The sequence below is a fragment of the Neofelis nebulosa genome, chromosome 8 (genome assembly GCF_028018385.1).
Source record: "Neofelis nebulosa isolate mNeoNeb1 chromosome 8, mNeoNeb1.pri, whole genome shotgun sequence".
In the NCBI taxonomy this organism is placed as follows: Eukaryota; Metazoa; Chordata; class Mammalia; order Carnivora; family Felidae; genus Neofelis; species Neofelis nebulosa.
The window spans coordinates 107,911,374-107,936,954 of NC_080789.1; the positions used below are offsets into that span (position 1 = coordinate 107,911,374).

At 48.6% G+C, this 25,581-nt stretch overlaps 1 protein-coding gene across 2 annotated transcripts; it reads left to right on the top strand.

Annotated features, from left to right (window-relative positions):
• The first annotated feature begins 249 nt into the window (after positions 1-249).
• On the top strand, positions 250-23,963 carry IL17RA (interleukin 17 receptor A). 2 transcript variants are annotated; one of them, XM_058744234.1, is made up of 13 exons: positions 478-730; positions 10,473-10,497; positions 11,226-11,372; positions 12,248-12,360; positions 13,731-13,857; positions 15,423-15,470; positions 15,573-15,736; positions 16,440-16,523; positions 16,869-16,953; positions 17,769-17,780; positions 18,049-18,150; positions 20,092-20,130; positions 20,727-23,963. In XM_058744234.1, exons 1-13 carry the CDS (start codon positions 587-589, stop codon positions 22,223-22,225), a joined length of 2,589 nt encoding a protein of 862 aa, XP_058600217.1. In that variant the 5' UTR covers positions 478-586; the 3' UTR covers positions 22,226-23,963. The 2 variants fall into 2 exon arrangements, with proteins under 2 accessions (XP_058600215.1, XP_058600217.1); XM_058744232.1 differs by lacking the exon at positions 10,473-10,497 and having other exon boundaries at positions 250-730.
• Positions 23,964-25,581: the final 1,618 nt, after the last annotated feature.

Genomic DNA, 25,581 nt, shown 5'->3' on the forward strand with positions numbered 1-25,581 from the left:
CAACGGAGAAATGGGTCGGAGGCGGCAGCAGCAGCCCCTGACTGACAAAAAGAAAGGAAAGTCAGAACAGAGCCAGACAACTGAGCTGCCAGGGGTGGGAATAGAGGGGAAGGGAGTAAGAAATCGATCGGACTCCTTTGGAGTCTCGAGCTGGGGCCTGACGTCCAGGAGCCGAGAAGAAAACGCAGAGAAGACTAACCAGGGGCACGGGCAACGCGGGCAAGAGCTAAAGCCGGGCGCCACGGCTGGTGGGTAAGCGCGGAGATGAAATTTGCGAGCTGGCGGGAGCCGAGAGCTAGGAGAGGCGGTGGGCGGGGCGGCAGGAAGCTGGCGCGCAGGAGTCGAGCCCAGGCCCCGGGGGCGCGGGGAGGAGCGCGCACCTGGACGCACGGCCGGAGGAGGACCCAGCGGAGCGCTGGTCGGGCCAGAGCCCCGCCCCTCGGCGGCCCGCCCCCTGGGCGGCTGGAAGCCGGAAGCAGGCGAAGTCGAGCCGACTCGGAGCTTCTCGGCGGAAGGGAAAGCCCAGGGCCGGTCCCTCGCAGCGACCCAGCCGCCGGTCGCGAGCTCTCCGCGACAGTGCGGGGCCATGGGGACTCCGCGCCGCGGGCCACCAGTCGTCCCGGGGCCCCTGCTGGGGCGGCTACTGCTGTCCCTGCTCCTGAGCGGGCTGGCCCCGGTTCGCGCCTCCCCGCGGCTCCTGGATTACCCGGCGCCGGTCTGCTCCCAGCAGGTGAGACCCCGACGCGCCCCGAGGTTACTGGGACGTGGGTGAGGGACAGAGGCGGTGGTAGCGGACGAGGAGCCCCAGGCCAGGCCGGCGTGAAGTCTAGGCTCGGGGTCTCGGAGCGGGCGCGCTCCGGAAGACACTCGGATTGGTGGGAGTTGAGGGGTGGACCCGAGAAGAGGGAGTTTGCGGGAGAGAAGTTCGCGCGGTGCGTGTTGCACAACCCGACCCGGCGTCCCGTGTGGGAGGCGGGAGCGTCGCTGCCGCCGCCGGGGCCCCACGGTTCGGGGAAGGAGAGGGAGGCGCGGGGCCTGGCCGGAGAGGCTGGGCAAGGCCGGTTAGAAAGGGAGGCGGGGGGAGCCCTTCGGAGGAGTGGGGGACTGGACCCGATGGCCTCCAAGCCGTGCGCCCTACAAATCCCCGCGGTGCCGGAGCGGGCCAGGACCCGAGGTCAGGAGACCCGACTGGACCTCGGGAGCTTCTCTCAAAGAAGCCCGCCAGTCCCCCGGCAACCTGACTAGGGGGAGGCTCTGAGGAGCTTGGGGGCCCCAACGGATCTCGGCCCCGCTATCCCCAGGAGGGACCCAGCGGTCCTAGAGCCCTGTGCTCGAGGCCGGACAGCCTGCGGGGCCGAGGGGATGGAGCGGTGGGACGGGGACAGTTGTGCGGAATGCAGCCGGCTGGCTCCGGGCAGCTGGGCAACACCTCCCCAGGGCGAGAAGCCCTAAGGACTGGGGAGAGGATTAAGACATCGCCCTTCCAGCTCCACCACCGCCGCCGCTACCCTCATCCAGTTCGGACCCGTCAAGTAGTACCCCCAATGTGCCCTCGGAAAGTGACACACCCACCCGTCGGGTAGTGGCCTTCTGTGGAGGACCATCTTAAGGGGAAAAAAACAAACAGCAGATCACCTTGCTCACCTCCACAGCTTCTCCCCTCAGAAATGTCTCTTTCCTCCACTTTCTCTCTGGTTTCCTCAGCTCCCTCCCCTCCACCACCTCTGACCCAGTATCTGAGTCAGAGGATGTGAAACAACCAAAGATATGTCTCCTTATCTAATGTCATGGAGGATTTGCCAAAAGAGAGTGGAGAGGGAGTGACGATTTAGAAGAATTTTTTTTTTATATGAATAATGTTGGGAACTGTCCTTGTGAGTCCCGCTTTTAGGCAAAGTAGGGGACATGTGCTCAGCAGATCCTTCCCACAGACTTGGTATAGAACTGTTGTACCTAGAGAATTCGTGTTCATTTTCTGATGGCCGTTTGCCAGGTGTCTGCAAAATACAAGATACTGTTGCTCTGAACTGAAACTATGAAGAAACACCCCTGGGACCCTAATGTGCAGGGACTCAAATCATTTACGATGGGGAAGAGGCTTGAAGGTGCTAACTATGGTGCAAGGCAGCCTGTAGCAAGGGCTCCTTGTGCAACCAGGAGTGTACAGAATTCCAGAGGAAAGAAAAACTCTTTCCGGCTGGGATGTTCCTCAGGGCAGATAAGACATTAGGGCAGCCCTGAGGGGTAGTGGGAGCTGTCCAGGTGGTAGACAGAGGCTGAGCCCAGGCCCTTGGGTGAGCAGGATAAACTGTGTGATTGCACCAGAGAATGTGGCAGGAAAGTGAGAGAAGAAGCTAGAAAGGGAGGTAGGGACTCCATCATAGCCTGGTATAAGAGCTAGACTAAGTGTTTGATTTTAATCACTCAGTGGGAAGCTATTGAAAGTCAGGAGCAGGGCTGGAGACAGATACTTACCGGCCAAATTTGTTTGCCATCTCCTGTGTTCTGCCTTCCCTCCATCTTGCCTCTACATAGACACTTGGCTCACAGACCGTTCATCTCCATGAACAAACAGCTTCCCTGCTTCATCGACTAGTCTCTTTAAAAAGAAAGAAACAACACCCTTCAGATTTCTCTGCCTCCACTGGTGTTTGTGGATACAACGCAATATAGTGAGGGTAGGGGACACCACAAAAACTTGGCTTCAGAGCACCTAAATTTACATCCTGATTTCACTTTTAGAATCTCTGCAAGCTTAGGGAACGTAGGTGGCCTGCACCTGGGTTTCTTCACTTCCATAATGAAAGACCTGGATGAACCATCACAAAGTGTATACCACTTTCCAGAATACAAATGTCTATCCAAAGCCTGGTTGGAGTTCTCGCTCAGTGACTCTCTCCCAAGACAGAGTAGAGCCTTCTACATACCTGTTCTGTGCTGCAAGCACAGGACGTGGGGGCTTGATAAATATTTGTGGAATTAAAGTTGAATGAATGAATGAATGAATGGTTAGCTCTGCGGGAAAAGCAAGGGTAAACTGACACCAAGCATAGCACTATTTCTGGCTTCCTGGGTTTAGCACCTCAAAACCCAGATGACTCTGAGTTCCCCACAAAAATCAATACTGGAGAAACCATAAGTAATTGCATTTCCCTGGGCAGCCTACTGGTTGGCCTTTCCCCCTGCCTGGGCTTTCTCGCAGGTTTGCCATGACTGCTAGCCAAGAGGAAAGCCCTCAAGAAAAGACAGTGACTTGGATTTGGTCAGTATGAGTGTTAACACACGATTTTAGAGACAGGATGTATGTTGTGTTACAAATTCTTTTTTTTCTTTTCTTTTTTTTTTTTCCTGAGCACTTTGTGGTTTTGACTTGTGGTAGAAAAACTGTTAGATTTAACCCTTATCTTCTGGTTGCCAGGCCACTCCTGGCGTAAAAAGTTGTGTTCTGTGGATGTTTTTTACATGGTATAAGCATTCCAGCAGTCAGGGTCACTGCTGGCGGTGGAACCAGCACAGTTAACAGGTTCCTTGACCATCATACCCAGCTCCTCGCTTTGACTGCTCACGGCGAGACTTCCATCTCAGTACTGTGATATCACATAGCAGCCAGCAGCCAAAAGCACATGGCAGTACCGTGCAGGGAAGAGGACACACCAGGTCAGAGTATATGGTCTCTGGGTCAAGCTTCCCTGCTCACCCACTCTGTAGCCCTGGGTCCACTCCACTGCTGTGGGCCAATGTTCTTGCCTATAAAAGATCCTCCCCTCACAGGGTCATGTTATAATATGTGAGTGAGTGAGTGAGTGAGTGAGTGAGTGAGTGAAAGCAACAGACTACATGGGCTGTGGCTTTGGAAGGTACAAGGGCACTAACATTCACCTGTAGCTTTGTGGCAGGCACCCTGCCTGGGGCTAACATGCTAGCTTCATTCCACACTCACAATAACCTGCCAGGCTGCGTGATTACATGCTAGTGGCCAAAGGTCACACAGCTAGTGAGTGCTGTACTGAGAATCAGAGCAATATGTGGCTTCAGAGCCCACTTTTCTTTACCAGGCACTTGGTAATGTTCATTACGTGCACACAGTTAAACACAGTGAAATAAATTTCTTCCTTTTAATCTTTACCACTATGGATAGAGAATACTGGCTTACCTGTTGTAGGTGTCCCTTTTTTTTTTTTTTCAATTTAGACAGTATAGCAGTGATTAAGAGCATGGATTCTGGGGGTGCCTGGGTAGCTCAGTCAGTTAAATGTCTGACTCTTGGTTCCTGCTCAGGTCGTGATTTCACAGTTTCGTGGGTTCAAGCCCTGCATCAGGCTCCGCGCTAAGTGTGGAGACTGCTTGGGATTCTCTGTCTCCCTCTTTCTGCCCCTCCCCAACTCATGCTGTCTCAGTCTCTCTCAAAATAAATAAACTTTAAAAAAAAATGAGCAAGGATTCTGGAGCAAAACTACATGGGTTTGAGTGTTAGCTCTATGGGATCTTGGGCCACTTAGCTGACCTCTCTGTGCCTCAGTTTTTTCATCAGTAAAAATGGGACTGAGCCTGGGTGGCTCAGTTGGTTAAGCAGTTAAGCATCCAACTTTTGGTTTCCGCTCAGGTCATGATCTTATAGTTTGTGAGTTCAAGCCCTTCATCACGCTCTGTGCTGACAGCTTGGGATTCTCTGTCTGCCTCTCTCTCTCTTTCAAAAATAAATAAATAAACATTTTTTAAAATGGGATAACGGTACTTACTTCATAGGACTATTATAAAGATTAAATGAAATATGTGTATAAAGTGCTTAGCATGATGCCTGGCACAAAAGAAGAACTCCGTAAATGTTAGCTGCTACCAGTGCCATCTTCCTCACCAACATTCTCTCTCAGATTTCTGCAGGAGGGCTAACATAATGCCATTCACAAGCAAGTAGCTCATAAATAATATTCTGATCCAACTATCTTTTTTAAAGTGGGCATTTGAAGTAAAGAAATTTGGGATGATTTGTTGGAGGAGAATTCAACAAGCTCTGTCTCAGTAGCATTCAGAGAAGAGCCTGAATGCATTTTTTACATCATTTAAGACATCACACTAAAGGAAATTCTACATGGAAATTAAAAGGAAAAAGTCTGCTATTCCTTCCCCTAAACAAATTAATGTTTTCATCCATTTATCTCACTGTTTAATCCCTTCTTTTGTTTGGAGTAATGTCCTGAATAAAAGTCTGTCTTTTAATTAATTCTTATCAAGGTACTATGTAGTGATCCTATGCTTGATTTGGCAGCATGTATAATATCATGGTGATCCTTTTAAAATTATACTAAGACTTTTAAAACCAAAAACATCAGATCTCTGTCCCAGCCCTCAGCACTTCCTAAAACTGTTTTCCAGAGATGATCACATATACTTCTTTTAGTTTTTTGTTTTGTTTTGTTTTGTTTTGTTTTGTTTTTATTTTAGAGAGAGAGAGAGAGTGCATGTATGCACTTGTGGGAGCACACAAGCACGGGCAGGGGAGGGGCAGAGGGAGAGAGAGAAAATCTTAAGCAAACTCCATGCTAGCACAGAACCTTACGTGGGGCTTGATCCCAGGGTCATGAGATCATGACCCAAGTCGAAATGAAGAGTTGGATGTTCAGCTGACTGAGCCCCCCAGGTACCCCTAGTGTTTTTTTCCTCTGGCATTTGCCTCCACATTTCTAAATGTACTTACACTGTTTTTTCTTGACTTGTCAATTTTAGATATTACCTATTGACTCATAACAGATAAAAATTTAAATTTCTTATACTTCTGCTCCCACTGCTTCTCCCAGCATCCCCATTGTAGTTACATCACAATCTCAATGAAATCCATGGGGTTTATACCAAGTAAGTAATATTCACTGCTGAGGCAAATAGGTGCCCTTTGATTATATTTATTTCCTGGTGTAATTTCTTTTCCTCTGTGAGATGATATTTCTTTTAATTCTTTATCTTCCATAATTTTCCATATAACTAGTTTTTTCTGTCGGATTTGTCATACACTGTTTTCCCCAAACATCAGATATCCCATCAATTTAATTTCCTCATCCCCCAAAGAACTCCCTCCTGGAACCCCACATTCTCCAGCTTGGACCTGGACTTGCACCACGGCACAACTATCATACTAGATAATCTGTCCTGTTTACAGTTCCCATGTCCTGGACCCTATGATTTCCTTCTCAGAGCTTAACTACCTCATTTTGCTGGAACATATCCTCCTGCAGTTTCCTAAGAAAATGCATAAGGATATGAGGGAAATATATACACATATATGCCCTCACACTTTTTTGATTAATTTGGCTGGGTATAAAAATCATGGATTAAAGATAATTTTCCCTTAGAATTTTGAAGGCATTGATTTGTTGCCTTCTGGCAAACAGTACAGATGCTAAGAAAGCCAATGCCTTCCTGACTGTATGGTACCTATTTTTCCCCCGTCTGGAAACACTTAGGATCTTCTTTTTTATTCCTGCTATTCCAAAAGTTTCATGAAGTGGGGCCTCGGTCTGGGTCTTTTTTTCAGGCCATTCAATGAATGTTTTTAATTTGGAAATATGTATCCTTTAGTTCTGGAGTGGATTTTTTTGCTTTTTAATTTTTTCCCCTCTGTTTCCAGTATAACAGTCTTTGGGAAATCCAGTTAATCATACTTTGATTTCCTGAATTGATTCCTAAATATTCACGTATTTTCTCTGATTTCTGATTGTGCTTATTCTACTTTCAGAGAAATTTCCTGAATTTTGTAGCCCAACTCTTCTATGGAGTTTTTTATTTCCAAGGTTCATTTTTATTCCCAGCTTGCTCATTTTACCACAGTATCCGGTCCTTGTCCATGTCCTCTCTTATCTCTTTGAAAGTATTATAATTTTGTTAGTTTTAATTTTATTCTGTTCCTACCATTGTCTTATTCCCTTCAAGAGTATTTTTTTTAATTTGTATGTTTTGATCTATTTCTCATACAGGAAACCCTTCTTAAGTATCTGATACTCTTTGGCTGTCTGAGAATATTTTAAGAATGAGGTCCTAATCATGATGAGCACTGAGTAATGTATGGAAGTGTTGAGTCATGATATTGTACATCTGAAACTAATATAACACTGTATGTTAACTATACTGGAATTAAAATGAAAAACTTAATTAAAAAAATTTTTTTTAAAGAATGAGGTCCTAAAAAGCTGATTACATGCTCTGTGTAGGTAGGGCTTATTGGTCATCAGACTTTAATATAGTGGGTCAGGCTAATGATGAACTTGCCCTGTCTATCAGTGGACTCTTTAATGTCAGCATCTGGAGGTCCTTTCCCAGGGGTTGGCTGCCAGCATTCTGAAATCAGAGCAGGGAAAAAGAGGCTGAAGTTCCCAACATTCTCTTATGTAGACCTTTACCACTTTACCACACCCCCTTATATAAGTATAAGTATAGTATAAACAGTTCCTTTGTTTATACTACTCCCCAGATACCTGATACCTTTAAGACCTGGTTCTTTAAAAGATTCTGATGAGCCATTGGCTTCTTTCTTGTCTTATTCCCTTCTGCAGCAAGGAACTCAGATCCAAGTTCCTCCACTTGGCCTGAGCCAGTCGTCTACTCCTCCTTCCTCTTTGGCTTTTAACAATGTATTCACCTCTTTTGTCCACTGGTGTTTCCTCTTTGTCCTTGAAAATTTATAAAATTTTCCCTTTCCTAGAATTTTCATATGGTTCGGGGAAGGGGAAAAGATATATGTACATGATCAACATGCCACAACCTCTAATGGAATTTATTTTTCTATATTTCTGTTTTCTATATTTCACTTATATGCACATTTTTTTCTTCTGTTTAAATCTTTTCCCCTTTATCTTCCCTCTCTCCATCTCTTCTGCTTCCATCCCTTTACAGTAGCCAATGTGTTAACAGCCTGCTATATATCTGTCCACATATTTTCATATGCTCATACAATCATATTCAAACACATGTAAATATATGGGAAGGGTTTTTTCATCACTTGTTTCTATAGAAAATTGGGTCATATGATAAAAAGTTCTTTGCAACTTATTCTTCTCACTCATCAACACATCTTAGCCATCACTCCAGGTCAGTAGATTTCTATGTAACTAATTCTCTTTAGTATTTACATAATATTCCATAGTGGAGAGCAGTCTATCCAACCATTTGTCTTGATGGATAGTGAGATTTAAACTAGATCTCACATTATTCAGCCATTCCCTATTGATGGGCATTCAATACCACAGAACAAAAGGGTAAGTTACCCAATTTTTAAAGATAGCACAAAGATAATTTTAAAACTTGATAAATTAGGGGCACCTGGGTGGCTCAGTCAGTTAAGCATCTGACTCTTGATTTCAGCTATACCCTGGTCCTAGGAGTTTCCGGTGGACGGAGAAATGAGCTTGTGCTTGGGAGGTAATCTCCTTGCCAGCCAGGAAACAGAGTGACACTAGAGTGAGCAGACAGCTAGTAGATTTTGTTGAATATGTGAGGAGAGCCTAGCAGGGTTTTGATGGCCCTGGGTAATGATAATTCATCACCAGGAGCTGGACAGGCTACAGAAAATCTGGACCCCATGGGCTCATGAACTGGTGTCCCAGATGCCTAGGTATGGATGAAATGGTGTGCTTGAAGTCAATCCTGGAGCATGCTCAAGTATATCATCCCTGTATCCACTTTATGAGTGAACCCTGGTGGCACAGTATCTTACCCCTCCCATCTTTAGCCCTGTCTCTCTGCTTTTTTTTTTTTTTTTTTAAGTTTATTTATTTTGAGAGAGAGAGAGATAGTGCATGTGCCAGCACAAGCAGGGGCCGGGTAGGGGGAGGTGGGCAGAGAGAGAGAGAGAGAGAGAGAGAAAGAGAGAGAGAATCCCAGGCAGGCTCTGCATAGAGCCTGATGCAGCGCTCAGACTCAGGAACCCATGAGATCCTAACCTGAGCCAAAATCAAGAGTCCAACGCTTAAATGACTGAGCCACCTAGGAGGTCTCTGCTCCCTTTACAGAAAAAGGTGGGTGCTGACCCCAACACCCTATTTACACACATATACCAAATCTCGGTGTTGTCCCGAAAATCGTATTTCTGATCTGCTTCGACATCCAACTTTCTGTCCCACAAGCCATGATTGGTCCATTTTGCCAGTTTAGATAACTAGAAACACCTGCGCCTGAGTTCTTCCTTTGCTCCACTGCCAAATCCGAATACATGGAGATCACTGTAATAATAATAACTTCCATTTTTTGAGTGATTACTATATGCCAAGCTGCAAGGAAGGGCAGCCAGTAATTAAAGAGCAACTATTATGTGCCCAACACTGGACAAATATTGTCTCATTTAGCAGGCAATGACATAGTTCGCTGGGCACTACAGCCAACAAAATTCCTCATAACGATTTTCTTAGGGCTTCTAGTAAGCTGCCTGTTTAACAGTCCAGGAGCACTGTATTACTTTATTTAATTGCATCATTAATACACAAATACATTTCTGCTGTTTGAAATTTTTTGTAATAGAGATATATTAGAAGTGGAAAGTAAGTGGCTTCCTTAAACCTACACCACCATCACCACCAGCCCACCCCCTGCCCCATGATCTTTATATTTGTGTCATTTGATTTTCAACAATGCTGTGAAGTTAGTGTTATGGGTATTCTGATTTTACAGTTGAAGAAATCAAGGCCTGGCAATGTTTGATATCTTGCCTAAAGTCACTTAGCTGGTAAGTGGTGGGAAGGTGACTGAGCTCCAGGGATGTGTGTGTGTCTTCCAAAGTAGAGTCAGCTGGCCAAACTCAAGCCCAGTAATCACATCTCCTATTGTTTGTAATTGGGGCTTCTAAATTCGGCTCCCCAGAGCTCCTCTGGGTTAGAGAGTTAACACAGATTGCCAAGTGGGAAGCGACATAAGGTAATATCTGTACTTAGGTCTTCTGATCTATAAAACAGGGCAGAGGGCAATACTTAATCATATGTGTATGAGGGTTAGTGAAATAATATATCTAAGTCACCCAGAACAGGATCTGGCACCTAAAGGAGCTTGTAGAGACTTGGTGAATTTTCCATAACTGATCCTGTAACGAGGGATATAGTTTCTGTTCCCTCCTCTTACAGCACTGTTATCCAGATGGGAGACGGGAAGTTGCTGGGTATTTAGAGGCCTTTTCAGCAGGGTGCCCCAAGAGAACCCTCCCAGTGTCTTTTAAAATTGGGAAGTTCCTGGCTGTTACCAGTTACTCAGAAAATGCCCTTTCTGTTTTGCCAGCCACTGTACCCACTGCCATCCTGTTTCTCCTATCCAAGGATAGGAGGGCAGGATAAGAGAAGTGTGAGGAGAATATGGTTCCCTGCCCCAAGAGCGGCCTGAAGTGGGAGTTGGGGGCTGTGTACATTTTATCCATGAGAAGGAGCCAAGGGAAGCATGGGGAGCCTGGCTGGTGAACTACCATTCTTTCACAGCTGTAATTACCTCCTTCTTTTTTTCCACAGGGGCTAAACTGCGTAGTCAAGAATAGTAAGTCATCTGTTTTTGTTCGTCTTGTCATTGCCTTGTTAATAAAATGCTAACCCCATGCTGATCTCCGACAAGAGTGCTGCCAGTCCACTTTGTTTTGGGATAAGGGTTACAGCCCTCAGCAGGAGGTGCCCTTGGGAATCCAGGATGTGTGTACCTGTGCTTCCTGTCAAGAATATCCATTATGCAAAAGTCCAAAAGTGAGAATCAGAATTGTCATTTGGGTTTTGAAAATATTATCTGGGGTGCTGCCCTGGTGTATCTATAATACGATTTGATTTGCCAGAGCTTGTCACTGTCAGGCGAGAGACATCTGTGGTGTTGGTCCTGTTTTGTGTTTTATTTCAAGAAGGAGGCACATACTTCCAGTGTCTGTGCTAATTAGAGACCCCTGGCATATAAAATGAATCAACTTTTATCACTACCCCATCCTTCCTGTGCTCTCATTTCACTGCTTTATCTCAAAACCAAGTTTCATGCTTTGTCTTCTCTCTTAACATGCCCTTTAGACTTCGGAGATTTGCAGCGACCCAGACAAGCTGGAAAGGGGTGGGGGCAGTGTGGTGAAGCCAAGAACCCAGCAGAGGGTCGCAGGCCCCTGAGCGTTTAAGATCTAGCTCTTTGGAGCCACTGCTGGCGCATCTTGCCTGCATGCCTCATTCTTTTGCAGTTTCTTCAGGTTCTTGCAGAACATGGAGGTCTCTAATTATTGCTTTTTCTGGCTCCAGGTACCTGCCTGGATGACAGCTGGATCCATCTTCGAAATCTGACCCCTTCATCCCCAAAGGATGTCCAGGTCCACCTGGACTTTGTCCAGACCCAGCATGGAGACCTACTGCCTGTAGCTGGCATCAGATGGACCCTGCAGACAGATGGTGAGTGGGCATGTCAGATTCTGCCTGGGAGATTCTACCTACTTCCAGGTGAATCCACAGACTAGACCATACAGCTCTCCCACCAGACTCAGAATTGGGTTCCCAGTCCTATGCTCAGACATGAGGGCCCAGATTTCATGCTGAAAGGCTCCATCATTTCATGCAATACATGAATACTTTTTCAGCATTTTAGATATTAACCAATGATGGTATCTTCTCAACCCACCATCCTTCCTTCAGCCTAAAATCCTTATCACCCTGGAAAAGGAAGTCAAATGGCTTTTTTTTTTTTTTTTTTTGTAATCTCTGCTATACCCAACATGGGGCTCAAACTCACAACCCCAGCCAAGATCAACAGTCACATTCTCTTCTGACTGAGCCAGCCAGCCGCTCCTAGGAGTTGGCATTTTTTAAAACAACACCCTTCCCCCAAAAAACCTTCTCCAGGGATAGAGAGTTGTATGACAGAACAAGAGCCAGCCCCACATTTGTGACCAGGGCCTGGGGGAGGTTATCCTCTTTATAAGTCTCCAGCCTCTGGTGCCTGCCCCAGCCTATCCAAGGATTGGGACAGCCATGTGTGACACCCGTGCCATGTTGCCAACATCCCAGCCACAAATTTGCACAGCCTTTGCCTCTAGCCCAGTATAAAGTTTCATTTGTCCTTGCCCAGCTGGGAGGTAAGTGTCAGCAAGGCAGGAGGCTAACTCAGGCCCAAGAGCAAGCAAAAAGTAACAGGAAGTGGAGGGTTAGGTACAATGTGCAGATTTTCTTTTAAGAGTGAGTAAGCATAACAGATGGGGAAGCACCACACCCCGCTGTTTGTGTTTGTTGATCTACATCTGTTTGTCTCCTCTCCTCCCTCTGGCCTGCAGCCAGCATCCTCTACCTGGAGGGTGCAGAGTTGTCTGTCCTGCAGCTGAACACCAATGAACGTTTGTGTGTCAAGTTTGAGTTTCTGACCAGACTGAAGCATCATCATAAGCGGGTAAGTGTCCGGCTCCAGAGTGGATTGTGTTCCTCTGGTGACAGTGAGGAACAGAACATGTTTCCGAAGACTTCCCAGACATACCCACCCGGCTTTTGCTTCCAACTGTAACTAGATGTTCATTGTAAAGAGAGTTGAATGGGAAGGACTTCCACGGCCCCACCTCCTGCTCTCTTTCTTTGTAACCGGATTAACCTGGGGCCTGCCTCCAGGAAGAAACAGCTTTGCCCAGCCTAGAGAACCACTGTGGCTGGGGCACAAGCCAGTGAGTTCTGCAGCGGTTTCTGTTTATTTGGCTGCTCACTGCCCGATGGTAAAATGTTCATTCTCATTTAGTTTGCTTAAAGTATGGTCCTTGGAGGCATCCGCATGACCTGGGAACCAGTCAGAAATGCAGAATCTAGGGCCCCACTCCAGACTTCCAGAATCAAACTGTAAGGGCGGGGCCCAGCAATCGGTGTTAAACAAGCCTGCCCAGTGATTCTGGTGCAAGCTCCAGTGTGCAAACTGCTGGTTGAAATCTGCAAAAGTACCTGTTTGCAGATCCCCCACAACCACAAGCAGCCAAGACAGATCCCTTCTCCTGTATGTAATTAGGACCCTCAAACTTGACTGCCAGGTGGATGGTGAGGACCACGTGCCTAGATCAAGTTAGAAGCAAACCGCCCCCGTACCACCAACCTCTGTCCACCACCAGGATAGTTAGAATGAGAGGTGGAATCAATGCACATCATCTGCACCATCCAGAAAAAAAATATCTGCACACCTTCTATTACCTGTACAACAAAGGTGCCTACAGATGCAGACTCAGTGGGGATCTATAACCCTCCCTCTGCACTTTCCTGCTCCAGAACATTCTCAAGAGATCCCTGGTTTTCCCTTAAGGAGGAAGAGTCATTTAACAAATGGTGTTTAGCTGCCTCTTGGTTTTTTTGTTTTTTGTTTTTTCACATATTGAATGATTCCATTCATATGAAAAGCCCAAAATAGGCAAAGGCATAGAACTGCCTCTCGTGTGCTAGCTCTCCCAATAGCCCCAAGTCCTCTGGCTCGGCTCCCTGGCTCCCTTACGCTGTAGTTCTGGAGTTTGAGAGGGCTCACAATGGAGGAGGACTATTTTGGCTTTCCCCAGATTCTCTGGCATATGACACTACAGTCTACTGATGAGGGGCCAGACTTTTTTAAAATAGGCAGCAAAGACCAGAGGAAACAAAGAACAAAGAAATGCCTCCCTCTGATTTGGGATCTTGCTTTGGTGGTTGTTTTCTTCTCCCATTTCACTGATCTTTTGAGGGCGGGTGGGCTTGGAGTTCTTTCGGTGAGAAGTGTGTATATGACCTTTCCAACCTCCCCTTCCTCCCTCTTTTCAGTGGCATTTTACCTTCAGCCACTTTGTGGTAGAACCTGGCCAGGAGTATGAGGTGACTGTTCACCACCTGCCCAAACCCATCCCTGATGGTGACCCAAACCACCAGTCCAGGAACTTTCCCGTACCTGGTAAGAGCGCCCTCCCAAGCCATTCCCTTCACCACTCAGCTCTTGGAGAAGAAACCAGCAGGTGGCTCAGACATCAGCCTCCCTGCTCAGCTGGACTGTGACTGCCATTACAGCATGTGATACCTATGGAATAAACAGATGCCACAGTTGGGGAGCTCCTGCCCAGGAAGGGTCAGAAGGACAAGCCACTCTTGAGAGAGTTTTAACTCCTGCTTCTAGTCTGGTTCCAGCTCTCGTCACCTTGCTCTGCACCTTTTTCCTTTTCATTCCCCACTTGTCCCCACCTGATTCTTCACTTTTTACCCCACATCCTACCTGCATTTATCCACCACCATCCCATGTGTGATACCGTCTCCTCTTCCCCCACTAATCCATCCTGCCTAAGAAGACTGCTGGGTTTATCATCTAAACCTTTAATGTGTGTGCACCATCTATTTCTCTGTCCTCCCCAGAATCTCAGCCACAACCTACAACATTTCTCATTGTTCAAAGCCAACTACATATGGAAACCCAGCCCCCTTGAGGACAGGGTCTGGGGCTTGCTCAGGGTCTGTGCAATCTCCAGAACCACACAGTGCCTTGCATATAGTAGGTCATCAGGAAGTGCTTGTTAAGGATGATGACAGTCTTCTCCATTCCTAGAGCACTCCACATGGGCACATGCACACACACACATACACACACACACACAATCTGCTTACCCTGCTTTATTTTTCCTCATGTTACCCATCACTCCCTGACATACTATCGCCATATATTTGTGATGTTACATTATGCTGTTTGTTTTCATTGGTCTTTTCTACTGGAATGTGCTCTCCAGAGGGCAGGGACTCTATCTTATTCACCACTGTCTAAAACAGTGCCTGGCACAGATTGGGTGCTCAGTAAGTGCTTGTCAAGTGTGTGAATCCCCCCAGTCCCCTCGCTTGTTCCTGTAGTAGACTCAGTGACTGTCAGTCTACAGCGATTCATACCTATCACATGTCTTCTTAAACCAAAGTGAAAATGATACAGTCAATGCCATTGGGGAAGGAAGGTTAGGAAGATGTTTCTGAAGCAGTGGTCCTCAAGGCAATCCCTGGGCCAGTGACATCAAATTACCTGGGAGCTTGTTAGAAGTACAAATTTTCAGGACCCACCCCAGACCGGACTAAATCAGAAACTACCCATGATGATGCACAGGAAAGTTCGAGAAACACTGCTGTGGAGGAACAAAATGTTTCTGCCCCTGTCAAGAGTCAGAGGCAACCCACAGAGAAAGCTGGAGGTGGGAGGAGGATCCGGAGTGGGCTGAGATTCTTGGGTCACTCAGAGCAAGCTCAGGAGGAGTACAGTTGAGTCTGGAAGGTTCCCTGAGAGAGGAAGGAGGAGACAACCAGGTCAGCCCCCAGTTCTGTGGGACCTCTGGCTAGTGGCAGCAGTGCTGTCTGGGAACTGGCTTTGAAGGGCCCATCTTTAAAGGCTCCCCAGAAGGAAACAGGTTGTTATCCCTGGTGTCGGGTGTCTGGAAGAGCAAACTTTCTAAGGCAGAGGCTTAGTTGTTTCACCTTTTTCTGGGTTGACAGGCTGCGAAGACCCCAGGATGAAGATGATCACACCATGCGTGGGCTCAGGTAACTACAGCTGGCAGTCTTGCTGGGGGAGCTTTGCCCAGGAGCATACACACGCACGCATGCCCTCCCCTCACTCCCAGCCTGTGTCTGCGCCCTGAGCAGGCAGCCTGTGGGACCCCAACATCACCGTGGAGACCCTGGAGGCCCGCCAGCTGTGGGTGAGCTTCACCCTGTGGAATGAATCTACCCATTACCAGATCCTGCTGACCAGTTTTCCACACACGGAGAACCACAGCTGCTTCCAGCACACACTGATGGTGCCCGAGGTAATGTTGCCACTGTCCTGACCCCTCCAGTGTAGTACCATGCTGCCTCCCTCAGCCTCAAGTCTCCCTCCACTGTCAGGACAGAACCTTTGCCAGAAGCCCAGCGCTCAGTACCATGCTTAGTCAACCCCAATCCTGCGCATCTGTTTTTTTTCTTTCCTTCTGATACGTGGTTGACATAGAGTCAGTTCTATGGTTGATCTTTCCTTTGTCTCTTATAGTTGATTCTGCAGTTGATAGAAATGTCATTGATCTCTGCCCTGCTCACCTCCCCCGTCCTTTTAGTTCTTCCTTCCCCACAGTGTCCTCTGTTCTTTTTGTTGTTGTTGTTGTTTTCCACCTATTCCAAAAAGGATCTGAATATTTTTAAATGTGGGTATTAAGACAAAGGGGAAATAAAGATGAGGAAGTAAGATGGAACCAGGGTGCAGTTACTACTGAAAATGTGTGTCAGGCCGTTGGTTAGGAACACAGATTGTCCCCACGATGCCAGCAGCCAAAGCAAAGAGAAATTCCAGTTACTAGATGTGTTCATGAATTAACAATGAACCAGTTGCCCTAGGGAAACATAGCCTTTCCTGGAACAGAAACCCAAGAAGCATTTGTGTGTGTGGCCTTCCTGTGGGGCACAGTGGACAGCAATGCCAGCGTTCTCAGCAGCCACCTGCAGCACTTTCTCACCCGTCCTCTCCTCTCCCTACAGCCTGCGTACCAGGACTCCCGCCAGCGGTCCAATGTCACGCTCACCCTGTCAGATTCTAATTGGTGCTGCCGCCACCGAGTACAGGTGAGTGAGTGTAGTATGCACAGGTAGCACTCCTAGAAGGGCAGACTAGGAAAGGAGGGCGGCTCAGGGACTCATGTTCTCTCTGAGGACCTGGCACTGTGCCCCACTGGGCCTCCCTGCCTGGTGAGGCATCATGTCCACCTTCCCCAGCCCTTTCTCCCAGATTCACCTGGCTGGGCTTCTTTGGCCCCTATAGCTGATGGGCGATCTGTCTGACAGCACAGGGAGGTCCTGGAGCAGCCAGCCAGGTGTGTGTTCTCAAATAGCCTGCTGGCGAGAAAGCATTAGTAGAGGACCCCAAGTCTCCCCAGCATCTCAGGATCCCTCTCTCCTCTGCTCTCACAGATCCAGCCCTTCTTCAGTAGCTGTCTAAACGACTGCCTCAGACACTCCATAACTGTACCCTGCCCGGAAATTCCAGATCCTCCAGGTAGGAAGTTTATGGCTGCTCTGGGGCATTTTAGGGGGTGAGTGTGAATGAAGTCAACACCTTGAGCTGAACCCTGACCTGGTTCTAAGGGTGGGGGCGGAGTTTAATTTTACTTAGAGTTACTCAGGCCTGCAATGTGGGGCTCTAAAGACACTCCTGGGTTGGACTCCTGACTGCCTTTCATTAGCTATGTAGCTGTGGGCAAAATACTTAACCTTTCTGATCTTCAACTTTTGAGACTGAAAAAAACAGGAATTGTTACTGTCAGAGAGTTACAGTTATGGACCATGTACTGAATGAAGTGTTTTACCATGTCCACTTTCAGTCCTCACAAATTGTTACTCTTCATACTGTGAAGCAGAAGGTCCCTTCCGCAGGTTCATAGATGAGGAAATAGAGGCACAGAGATGTTCAGTAACTTGTCCAAGATCACACACCAAGGAAGTACCGGAGCTTCGGCTTCTGGCCCGAGGGCAGAAACTTGGCAGCCTGTTCCCTCCCCCTGCACCGCTGCCAACCTCCCACTCAGAAGCCACCCACCCCCTAGCATGTGGCTACAGCCAAATGCAGACCAGAAAGCAGCAGACATTGCATTGGCCTGGAGGAGAACCTAGCCTCCCGGTTGAGAGTTGGGTCATCTCTTAATAGACCGACAACTTGGGTGTTCCATGTGGATGTTTTCACTCAGTTTACCGGGCATTTGGAGTGCTAGTGCAGGGCCGAGGTCACTGCCAGGCCCTCAGTGGGGGCAATGATGGTTCTTGTGGTCACTGCTAATAACTAAGAATACTGTTTTCCCTTTGTTCTCACTGCAGTCTCAATCGCAGGTAAGCCCCACTCTCCTTCCCGTAGCGCTGTAGGAGTCTGCAGGGGCCATTCCCCAGGGGCCACGTGAGACGTCCCTGACTGAGCCTTGGATGGAGCCAGGCAGACAAGGCTGAACCAAGAGGCCAGCCCAGGGGTGGAGATCATCACCGTGTCATGGTGCAGGCCAGAGTGGACAGCCCAGGGGCTGGGCCCGGGGGCTGGGGGAGCTCAGGGCTGGCATAGCAGACCCCCTATGCTACATCACTCATGCTGTTCTGCTTACCACAGACTATATACCCCTGTGGGTGTACGGGTTCATCACGGGCATCTCCATCCTGCTGGTGGGTTCCGTCATCCTGCTGATCATCTGCATGACCTGGAGGCTACCCAGTAAGGGGCAGGGGCTGTGGGGATGGGTCATGGGGTTTTCCCCTCTGTTCCTCTCTTTATTCCTATGTCCCCTTCTTTCTGCTGCAGTCTCTGTAAGGCTGTACTAGGAGGGCACCCTTCAACCCCAGCCTGAAGAACAGAACTTGCCTCTTTTAGGCCACACCAAGCTCAGTTGTCAAGAACTCAGCCTGCAGGAAGGCTGCCCTGGGCTCAAGTACCAGCTCCACCACTTACTACCTGGGCAAATTACTTAATTCTCTGAGCCTCAGGTTCCTCTTTTATAAAGTGGAATTTATAAAGGTACCCACATCGTAAAACAAATATAAGGATGACATGAAATAATGTTTATATATGAATTCTTAGCATAGAGCCTGGCACATATTTGCTCAATATATGTTAGCCATAATTATATTTATTGCTACTAAAATTAATACCATTAAAACAAACTGGATGGAAGGAGCTAGGGTAGAATTTCCCTGCATCAGACATGATCAGCCAGGCAGGTGGGAGAACCTGAATGACTCCATCCTGCAGCCCCCAGACTTGTACAAACTAGGTCAGGGAGAATGGTGAAGGGGCAGCATGGTGTGAAAAGAAGGCTCCGGGTAGACCCAGAACGTACAGGTGTGGGTCCCAGCTCTGCCTCCCTGCTTTGCAGGCATAGGCAAATTGCTTAACAAACCCTAGATTTGATCTTCTCTTCTGTAAAATGGGATAACACCTCCCCCTCAGGGGTGTGTGAGGATTGAATGATCTGGCCAAGTTCTGAGCAGGAGAGAACAAGGGCCTTTAGCCTAGGGGCTCAGCCTTTCCCTGCCCCCTCCGCCTTGGGCCCGGGCCCTTCCTTCAGTAGTCTGGGAGCTGTTTCCACACATTCAAGTCTCGTCAGGAGTAGGTTTTATTAATTATTATTTATTGTGTGATGGGAAGAACGCCAGACCAGGCACTGGAAGACCCAGTGAGAGAGCTCTTCTCCACAGGATTATTGGGAGGGTCAAATAAGTTAACATCTCTGCAAACACTTTATAAACTGTAAAGCTCCCTGCAGACACCAGAGAGGCTTTTGCTTCATTTCTGTTGTTGCACTTCTGACCTTTTACTGAAGTGCCCCACGCCACACTGACACGAAAGAACACATGAAGAAGAAGACATGAAGGAAAGTTCACTCATTTGACTATCTTTTGGTAGTTCTGGGAAAGGGCCCAAAAGGTGGGGATTGAAATGAAGGTTCTGCATGTCTTCCTTGGCGGTCGGGAGTTCCGTTCACCCTGCCATGTCACTGGGGAGCCGACTCCTGCACCACAGCTTCCCTCTTTGTAGCTCGGGGGGAACAGTTGCTTAAGAATGTTGTTTCTCTTCCTCACCTCAAAAATACTAGGAGGAAATGTTGTAAACCAGCCTGGTGGGGGCTACTTCTGGAGATGTGTTGTAAGCCTCTGGCAAGGACACTTCTGAGGAAGAGGCTTTCCCTGCAGTGGGGTGTTTCTCAGAAGCAGCCCAGCTGTGGAGAGGAGAGGAACCAGGGCTACAATGAGGGACGTGGGTGGAACTCCCAGTCACCGCTCTGAGAGTCCCTGCTGGGTCAGTGCTGCCAAGTGCTTGTGACCCCTGCTGACTATGTTCAGTGTGCCAGACACTTCACATATACAGTCTCATTTAATCTGTGCCACACAGACCCATTTTACAGAGGAAGAAACTGAGTTTCTGAGGCATGGGTAACTTTCCCAGATCTCACAGCTGTTCATGGCTGACCTGGGATTCACACCTGAGCGACTCCACACAGCACGGGGTCCTACAAAGGCCCTGAAGCATCTAATAACTGCCCTCCCTTATCATTTGCTCTGTGTCAGGGGTGGGACAGCATGCCATCAGGTGCCCTTGTGAATTGGTCCCTATTTCTCTTCCAAAAGAGCTGCTCCAGTGTATTTTTGTTTCTTTCAGGGTCTCGTGAAAAATACGGGAATGACACCAAATGTACAGGTCAGTATTTCCTGGTGTGGGTGGCCTCTGTTTGGTGTGTTTTGCTGTCAAAGGCTTGATGGAGGGTTCTCTTGAGAGACATGGGTGGGTTGCCTTCTGCATTTTAACTCCTGAGCTCCTTCAGGAGACCTCCCCGTAAGAGGACCTGCTTCCTAGTACCACCACACAGAGGGGACCTCAAATAGCAAAGCTAAGATAACATTTTTTAAATCACTTGGACAAAGAAGGAAGGGAAGGGGCCATCTTTTATAAAAAGAGGTCCTACCTATAACAGATATTTGTATTCCATAGGCAGGCCTTTGTGTCTCTTTTTCTTTTTAAAGTATCGGCTAAAGGTCAGATAGGAATCTTAAGAAATTCACTGTCCCAGAAGGGGTCAAATTGTGATTCTTTTCAGGCAGCCAAAATGGGCGAAATAGTAACATTGGCTTATTCAGAGACCTCAGTTGCATTACCTCGGCTAGGGAACCAATCTCTTCCTGGTCTAGGGTGCTCCTGGCCTGACCCATTAGGAGTTCTGCCCCTGGCCTGTGGTTTGAGGATCATTGCAGATGCACACCTGAACCTGTGGGCCTGGTTTTCCTTGTTTCCCTCAGATGTCCTGCCCAAGAGCAGCCTGACACCCCCACCCCTGAAGCCCAGGAAGGTCTGGATCGTCTACTCAGCTGACCACCCCCTCTACGTGGATGTGGTCCTAAAGTTCGCCCAGTTCCTGCTCACCGTCTGTGGCACCGAAGTGGCCCTTGACCTGCTGCAGGAGCAGGTCATCTCAGAGGTGGGGATCATGACCTGGGTGGGCCGCCAGAAGCAGGAAATGGTAGAGACCAACTCCAAGATCATCATCCTGTGCTCCCGAGGCACCCGCGCCAAGTGGCAGGCCATCCTCGGCTGGGAGGAGCCTGCTGTCCAGCTTCGGTGTGACTGCTGGAAGCCCGGGGGTGACCTCTTCACAGCGGCCATGAACATGATCCTGCCAGACTTTAAGAAGCCAGCCTGCTTCGGCACCTACATTGTCTGCTACTTCCGTGACATCAGCAGTGAGAGTGATATTCCTGACCTCTTCAACATCACTCCCAGGTACCCACTCATGGACAAATTTGAGGAAGTTTACTTCCGAATCCAGGACCTGGAGATGTTTGAACCCGGCCGGATGCACCGCGTTGGGGAGCTCACGGGTGAGAACTACCTGCGGAGCCCCAGTGGCTGGCTGCTGAAGGAGGCCGTGGAGAGGTTCCGGGAGTGGCAGGCTCAGTGCCCTGACTGGTTCGAGCGCGAGAACCTTTGCTCCGCAGGGGACCAGGACCTCCCATCCCTGGATGAAGAGGTGTTTGAAGAGCCGCTGCTGCCACCTGGAGGAGGGATCATCAAGCAAAAGCCCCTGGTGCAGGAACCTGCCTCCGAGGGCTGCCTGGTGCTCGATCTGCGCGTCTGTGAGGAAGGAAGGGGAATGTCCCGGCTGGAACCTCAAGTTCAGCCCCAGGGAGAGCCGGCAGCCCTGACGCTCCAGACAGAGGTGCTCCCTGTGGAGGAGGCGCCTCCAATTCAGGCAGTGCAGCCTGTCCCTCAAGCCACCGGGAGCAGCACAGCCAGCCGCTTGGCCGTGGTAGAGGGAGATGAGGCCTGGCCGCTGTTGGAGGGCCACGGCCCTCGGCGGAACAGCATCCTTTTCCCCGTGGACTCAGAGGACCTGCCCCTCTGCAGCACGCCTAGGGCATCGCCCAACCACCTCCCGGAAGACGTGAGGGAACAGCTCGAAGGCCTGATGTTCTCACTCTTCCAACAGAGTCTGGGCTGCCAGGACCAGGAGGGCTGGGAGAGCGCCGCAGCAGCCCTCAAAGACCTGTACGCTCCCTGTGAGGATGGGCAGCGACAGTCAGTGCAGTCCGACCAGGGCTACATCTCCAGGAGCTCCCCGCAGCCCCCTGAAGGACTCCTGGAAATGGAGGAGGAGGGAGAAAAGCAGGACCTGGGGAGGTCGGCCAAGCAGCTCTCGCCTGAGGACGTAGAGAGCCTGAGAAGCCTCCAGCGGCAACTTTTCTTACAAGAGCTTCAGAAGAACTCTGGCTGGGACGGTGTGGAGCCTGAGATGCCATAGGGCCTCCTTAGACCCCGAGTGTTGGGAGAAGGGTGCATGTATGTACACAAGTGTGCACATGAGTGTCTGTATGTATACATATGTCCGTGTGTGAAATGTTTGCCTTTGAAGTGTTAACCTCTTGATCCTTGGGCATCCCCCTTAATTTTCTTTCTCTGACCCTCTGGTCATGATGTCTCTTCCCCACAAGAATCCACAGCCCATTCCCAGGAGCTAGTGACAAAGTGTCCTTGAGTCTCCACCATTCATTCATTCGTTAATTCTTTCATTCATTCAGCATTTATTTTGCACCTCTTATGTGCCAGGCATCTGAGATACAAAGGTAAATTGCAGGAGATATTGGCCCCAGCCACGGAGGGGCTTAACATCTAGTGAGAGCAACAGATTAGCAAACAGGATGGTCATAAGCGAAGTAAGGCCATAGTAGAGGTCTGCCCAGGGCTATGAAAATACAAAGAAGGGAAACCTGGGCCAAGACACTGTGGTTGCAGAAGGCAGCAGGTGGGGTGAGGGCTGGAGCAGTAAGAGAGGTGGTGGAGAGGCAGCTAGAGCCCCAGTTGGAGAAGGCATGTGGGCCAGGCTGGGGTTTGGGACATCAGCCCTGTGGCCTGGGATTCCTTTGATATGGGGAGCTGCTGCTCTGCAGAGAAGGAGGCTGAGGACCAAACATACCTGAAAGCCACCTCAGCTCAGTTTTGGAAAGAGACAGGATGGAAATGTGTGGTGTGAAACCTAACAGCATTCAATGGGGAGAAAAGTCTGAAATCCTGAGCCCCTGTTTTGGCACTCAGTCAAAGACAGGGTCTTTAGGGACTGCATGGGCGGGCCCCTGGGCAGCAGCCCCCCATCCGCACACCTCTTGCCCCCCGTGAGCACAGGAAGCACCAGAGCTGGGCGCCCAAGACTGAGTATGAGATACAGACCTCACATCAGGGTGGGCAGAGGGGGGCAGGGCAGGTTTAGAGGGCTGGCAGAAGCAGGCCTCTTTGAGGAGAGAGGGAAGTGTACCACTCTGTCTTTAAAAGTCTGAGTTGGTTCAAAGAGGAGAGATGCTAAGGCCCAGTGTTTGAAGAAGTGGTTCCTGAAAGTGCTTCCTTTGGAGAAACTGAAGGCTTTGTCCCTCTGGGGTCCTGGCAAGCACAATGGGATGCCATCTGCCCCTGGAATGGAGACACAGCTCTAAGCTTCAGTGAAGGGATGAGGATTCTGGCACGTAATGGGAAACCAAGTATCTCAGGTTACCTGTGTGTATGCCACACCCATGCATATGTGTGCACAAAAGGGAGATTATCAATAAAAGAATGAATAAATGTGTTAACTCTGGTTAGAATTCTGGGTAGTTACTTTGAGTTCCATGTTACTATGGGTCAAGAGTTCCTAGCTGTAGAGTCCTTTCCAGTGGTGCGATTTCACCTCATAGTGGCAGGGGCATCAGGCCTAAGTCCCAGACAGAGTGTGGCCCGTACACAGCCTGACAGCAGGACCAGATAAGGTGTCTGTGCACCTCCAGAATACTTACATTGACACCTAATCCCCAGTGTGACGGTTGTGGAGGGACAGGTGATGAGGTCACGTGGATGGAGCCCCAGACTTCCTCCCTTCTGCCACGTGAGGGCACAGCAAGATGGTTTGTGAACCAGGAAGCATGCTCTCACCAGACATCCAATCTGCCACCTCCTTGATCTTGGACTTGCCAACCTCTAGAACTGTGAGAAATAAATTTCTGCATTTATAAGCAGCCCAGCCTATGGTGTTCTGTTAAAGCAGCCCTAACAGACTAAGAGAGAAGGGAGAAAAGGAACTGAGTTCTCCCAGCTGCCAGCCTCTCAGGCTCCATCTCTCCTCCAATAAGCTGGGTCCAGATGCCTACCAGCCTGTGGTGTTTTCCCAGCTTCTAGGAAGCATTAAATGTGCAGAGTGTGGAATACCACCCTGGGCTCTTCCTTGCTGGAGCCAGGGCTCTCTGTGGTGGCAGAATGGCCCTAGCCAGTGTAGTGCTGGTGCCCAGAAGACATTCCCATTTGAGTTGCATTCCCCACAAACCTTGAATTCTAACTTTGCTGGCCTCTGAGGCTAAAATGTCCTCAATTAGCATTGTTCACTAAGTCCTGTTTATCTCCAGGGCTGCTACTTTTCTTCCTAACAGCTTTGTTGAGATACGATGCACATACCATACCATTCACAGCTGCCCCCATGCAGTTCAGTGGCTTTTAAGAGTTCAGACTTCAGCAACCATCAGCATAATCAAGTTTAGAACATTTTTCTTACCCCCAAAAGAAATCTAGCACTCCTTAATCCTCATCCCAACCTCCCTAAATTCCTCATCCTTCTATAGATTTCTCCATTTTGGACATAACAAGTAAGTGGAATCATGAAGTCCCCAGGCTTCACCATTTCTTTAATGTTCTTCCCTGGCTCCTCCCCTGTTCCCTGCCCTACCCTAAAGCCCCAGTCTCATACTGGTCTTTCCAGCATAAATGCTGGAAATTCTGTCAACCTGTGGTGTCTGCTGTCAGCCAAATGCCACGAGCTTCAAGAGCATGTATAAATAAAGCCATGCCTTTCTTTTCATACTATTCTGAAACATGGCTAATAAAATCCTACTTCACCCAGAAACACCATTCCAAGAACAGATGTCCTCCAAGCTGTGACTTTCCTACCACTCAGGCCCTCTCCTAAATAGAGTGCAGAAGTGGCTCAAGTGGGTGGGAGGACCCACCGTCAATATACGACCGAAGCCTGCAGTGGAGTAGCTGTGACTGGTGTCCGGCCCAAGTCTGCATGCTTGCACCAGGCCAGCTTCCAACTTCCAAGTGGACTTGCCTGCTGTCTTGTTCCTAGTTTTAAAAAAAAAAAAAAAAAAAAAAAAAGCGGTAGGGATGATTAAATGGTGATGTAGACATTGTTCAATACAGTGCTTTCCAACTCAGCTTCCAAACCAGTTTTTCTTTTCTGCTTAGGAAGGACCTCAGGAAGGTGTCCAGGCTTTCAGGGAATTGTTAGTCACTTAAACATCCATTCAGCAGTTTGAGCTGGGATCTCTGCATGGCAGGCTATGATGGATTTTACTGATTTTCTGCTTATCTTTGAATATTAAATAAGGCATAAGGGAGAGGAAGATGTACTTAACAATGCAGTGGAAAGTTTTAATCCTGTGTCCTTTAGCTTTGCAGTTGGTGTGCTCCCATCCCAAATACACAAGGGCAGTGCCAGGTGCCATTCTGCCCCAGCGTTTCCTGAAAAGACCTGTCAGTTAAGGGCCACAAGACACCAGCTGCTTCAGGCTGTGCAAGAAAGTAAGGGCCCAAGTATGCATGAGCTTGGATTAAAGCAGAGCTGGTATTCCAGCTCCAGCT

Coding starts and splice junctions, on each gene's coding strand:
- IL17RA (XM_058744232.1), top strand. CDS start 265: ATGAAATTTGCGAGCTGGCGGGAGCCGAGAGCTAGGAGAGGCGGTGGG. Junction 15,471..15,572: donor CACACCATGCGTGGGCTCAG/GTAACTACAGCT, acceptor CGCCCTGAGCAG/GCAGCCTGTGGGACCCCAAC. Junction 20,131..20,726: donor GAATGACACCAAATGTACAG/GTCAGTATTTCC, acceptor TGTTTCCCTCAG/ATGTCCTGCCCAAGAGCAGC.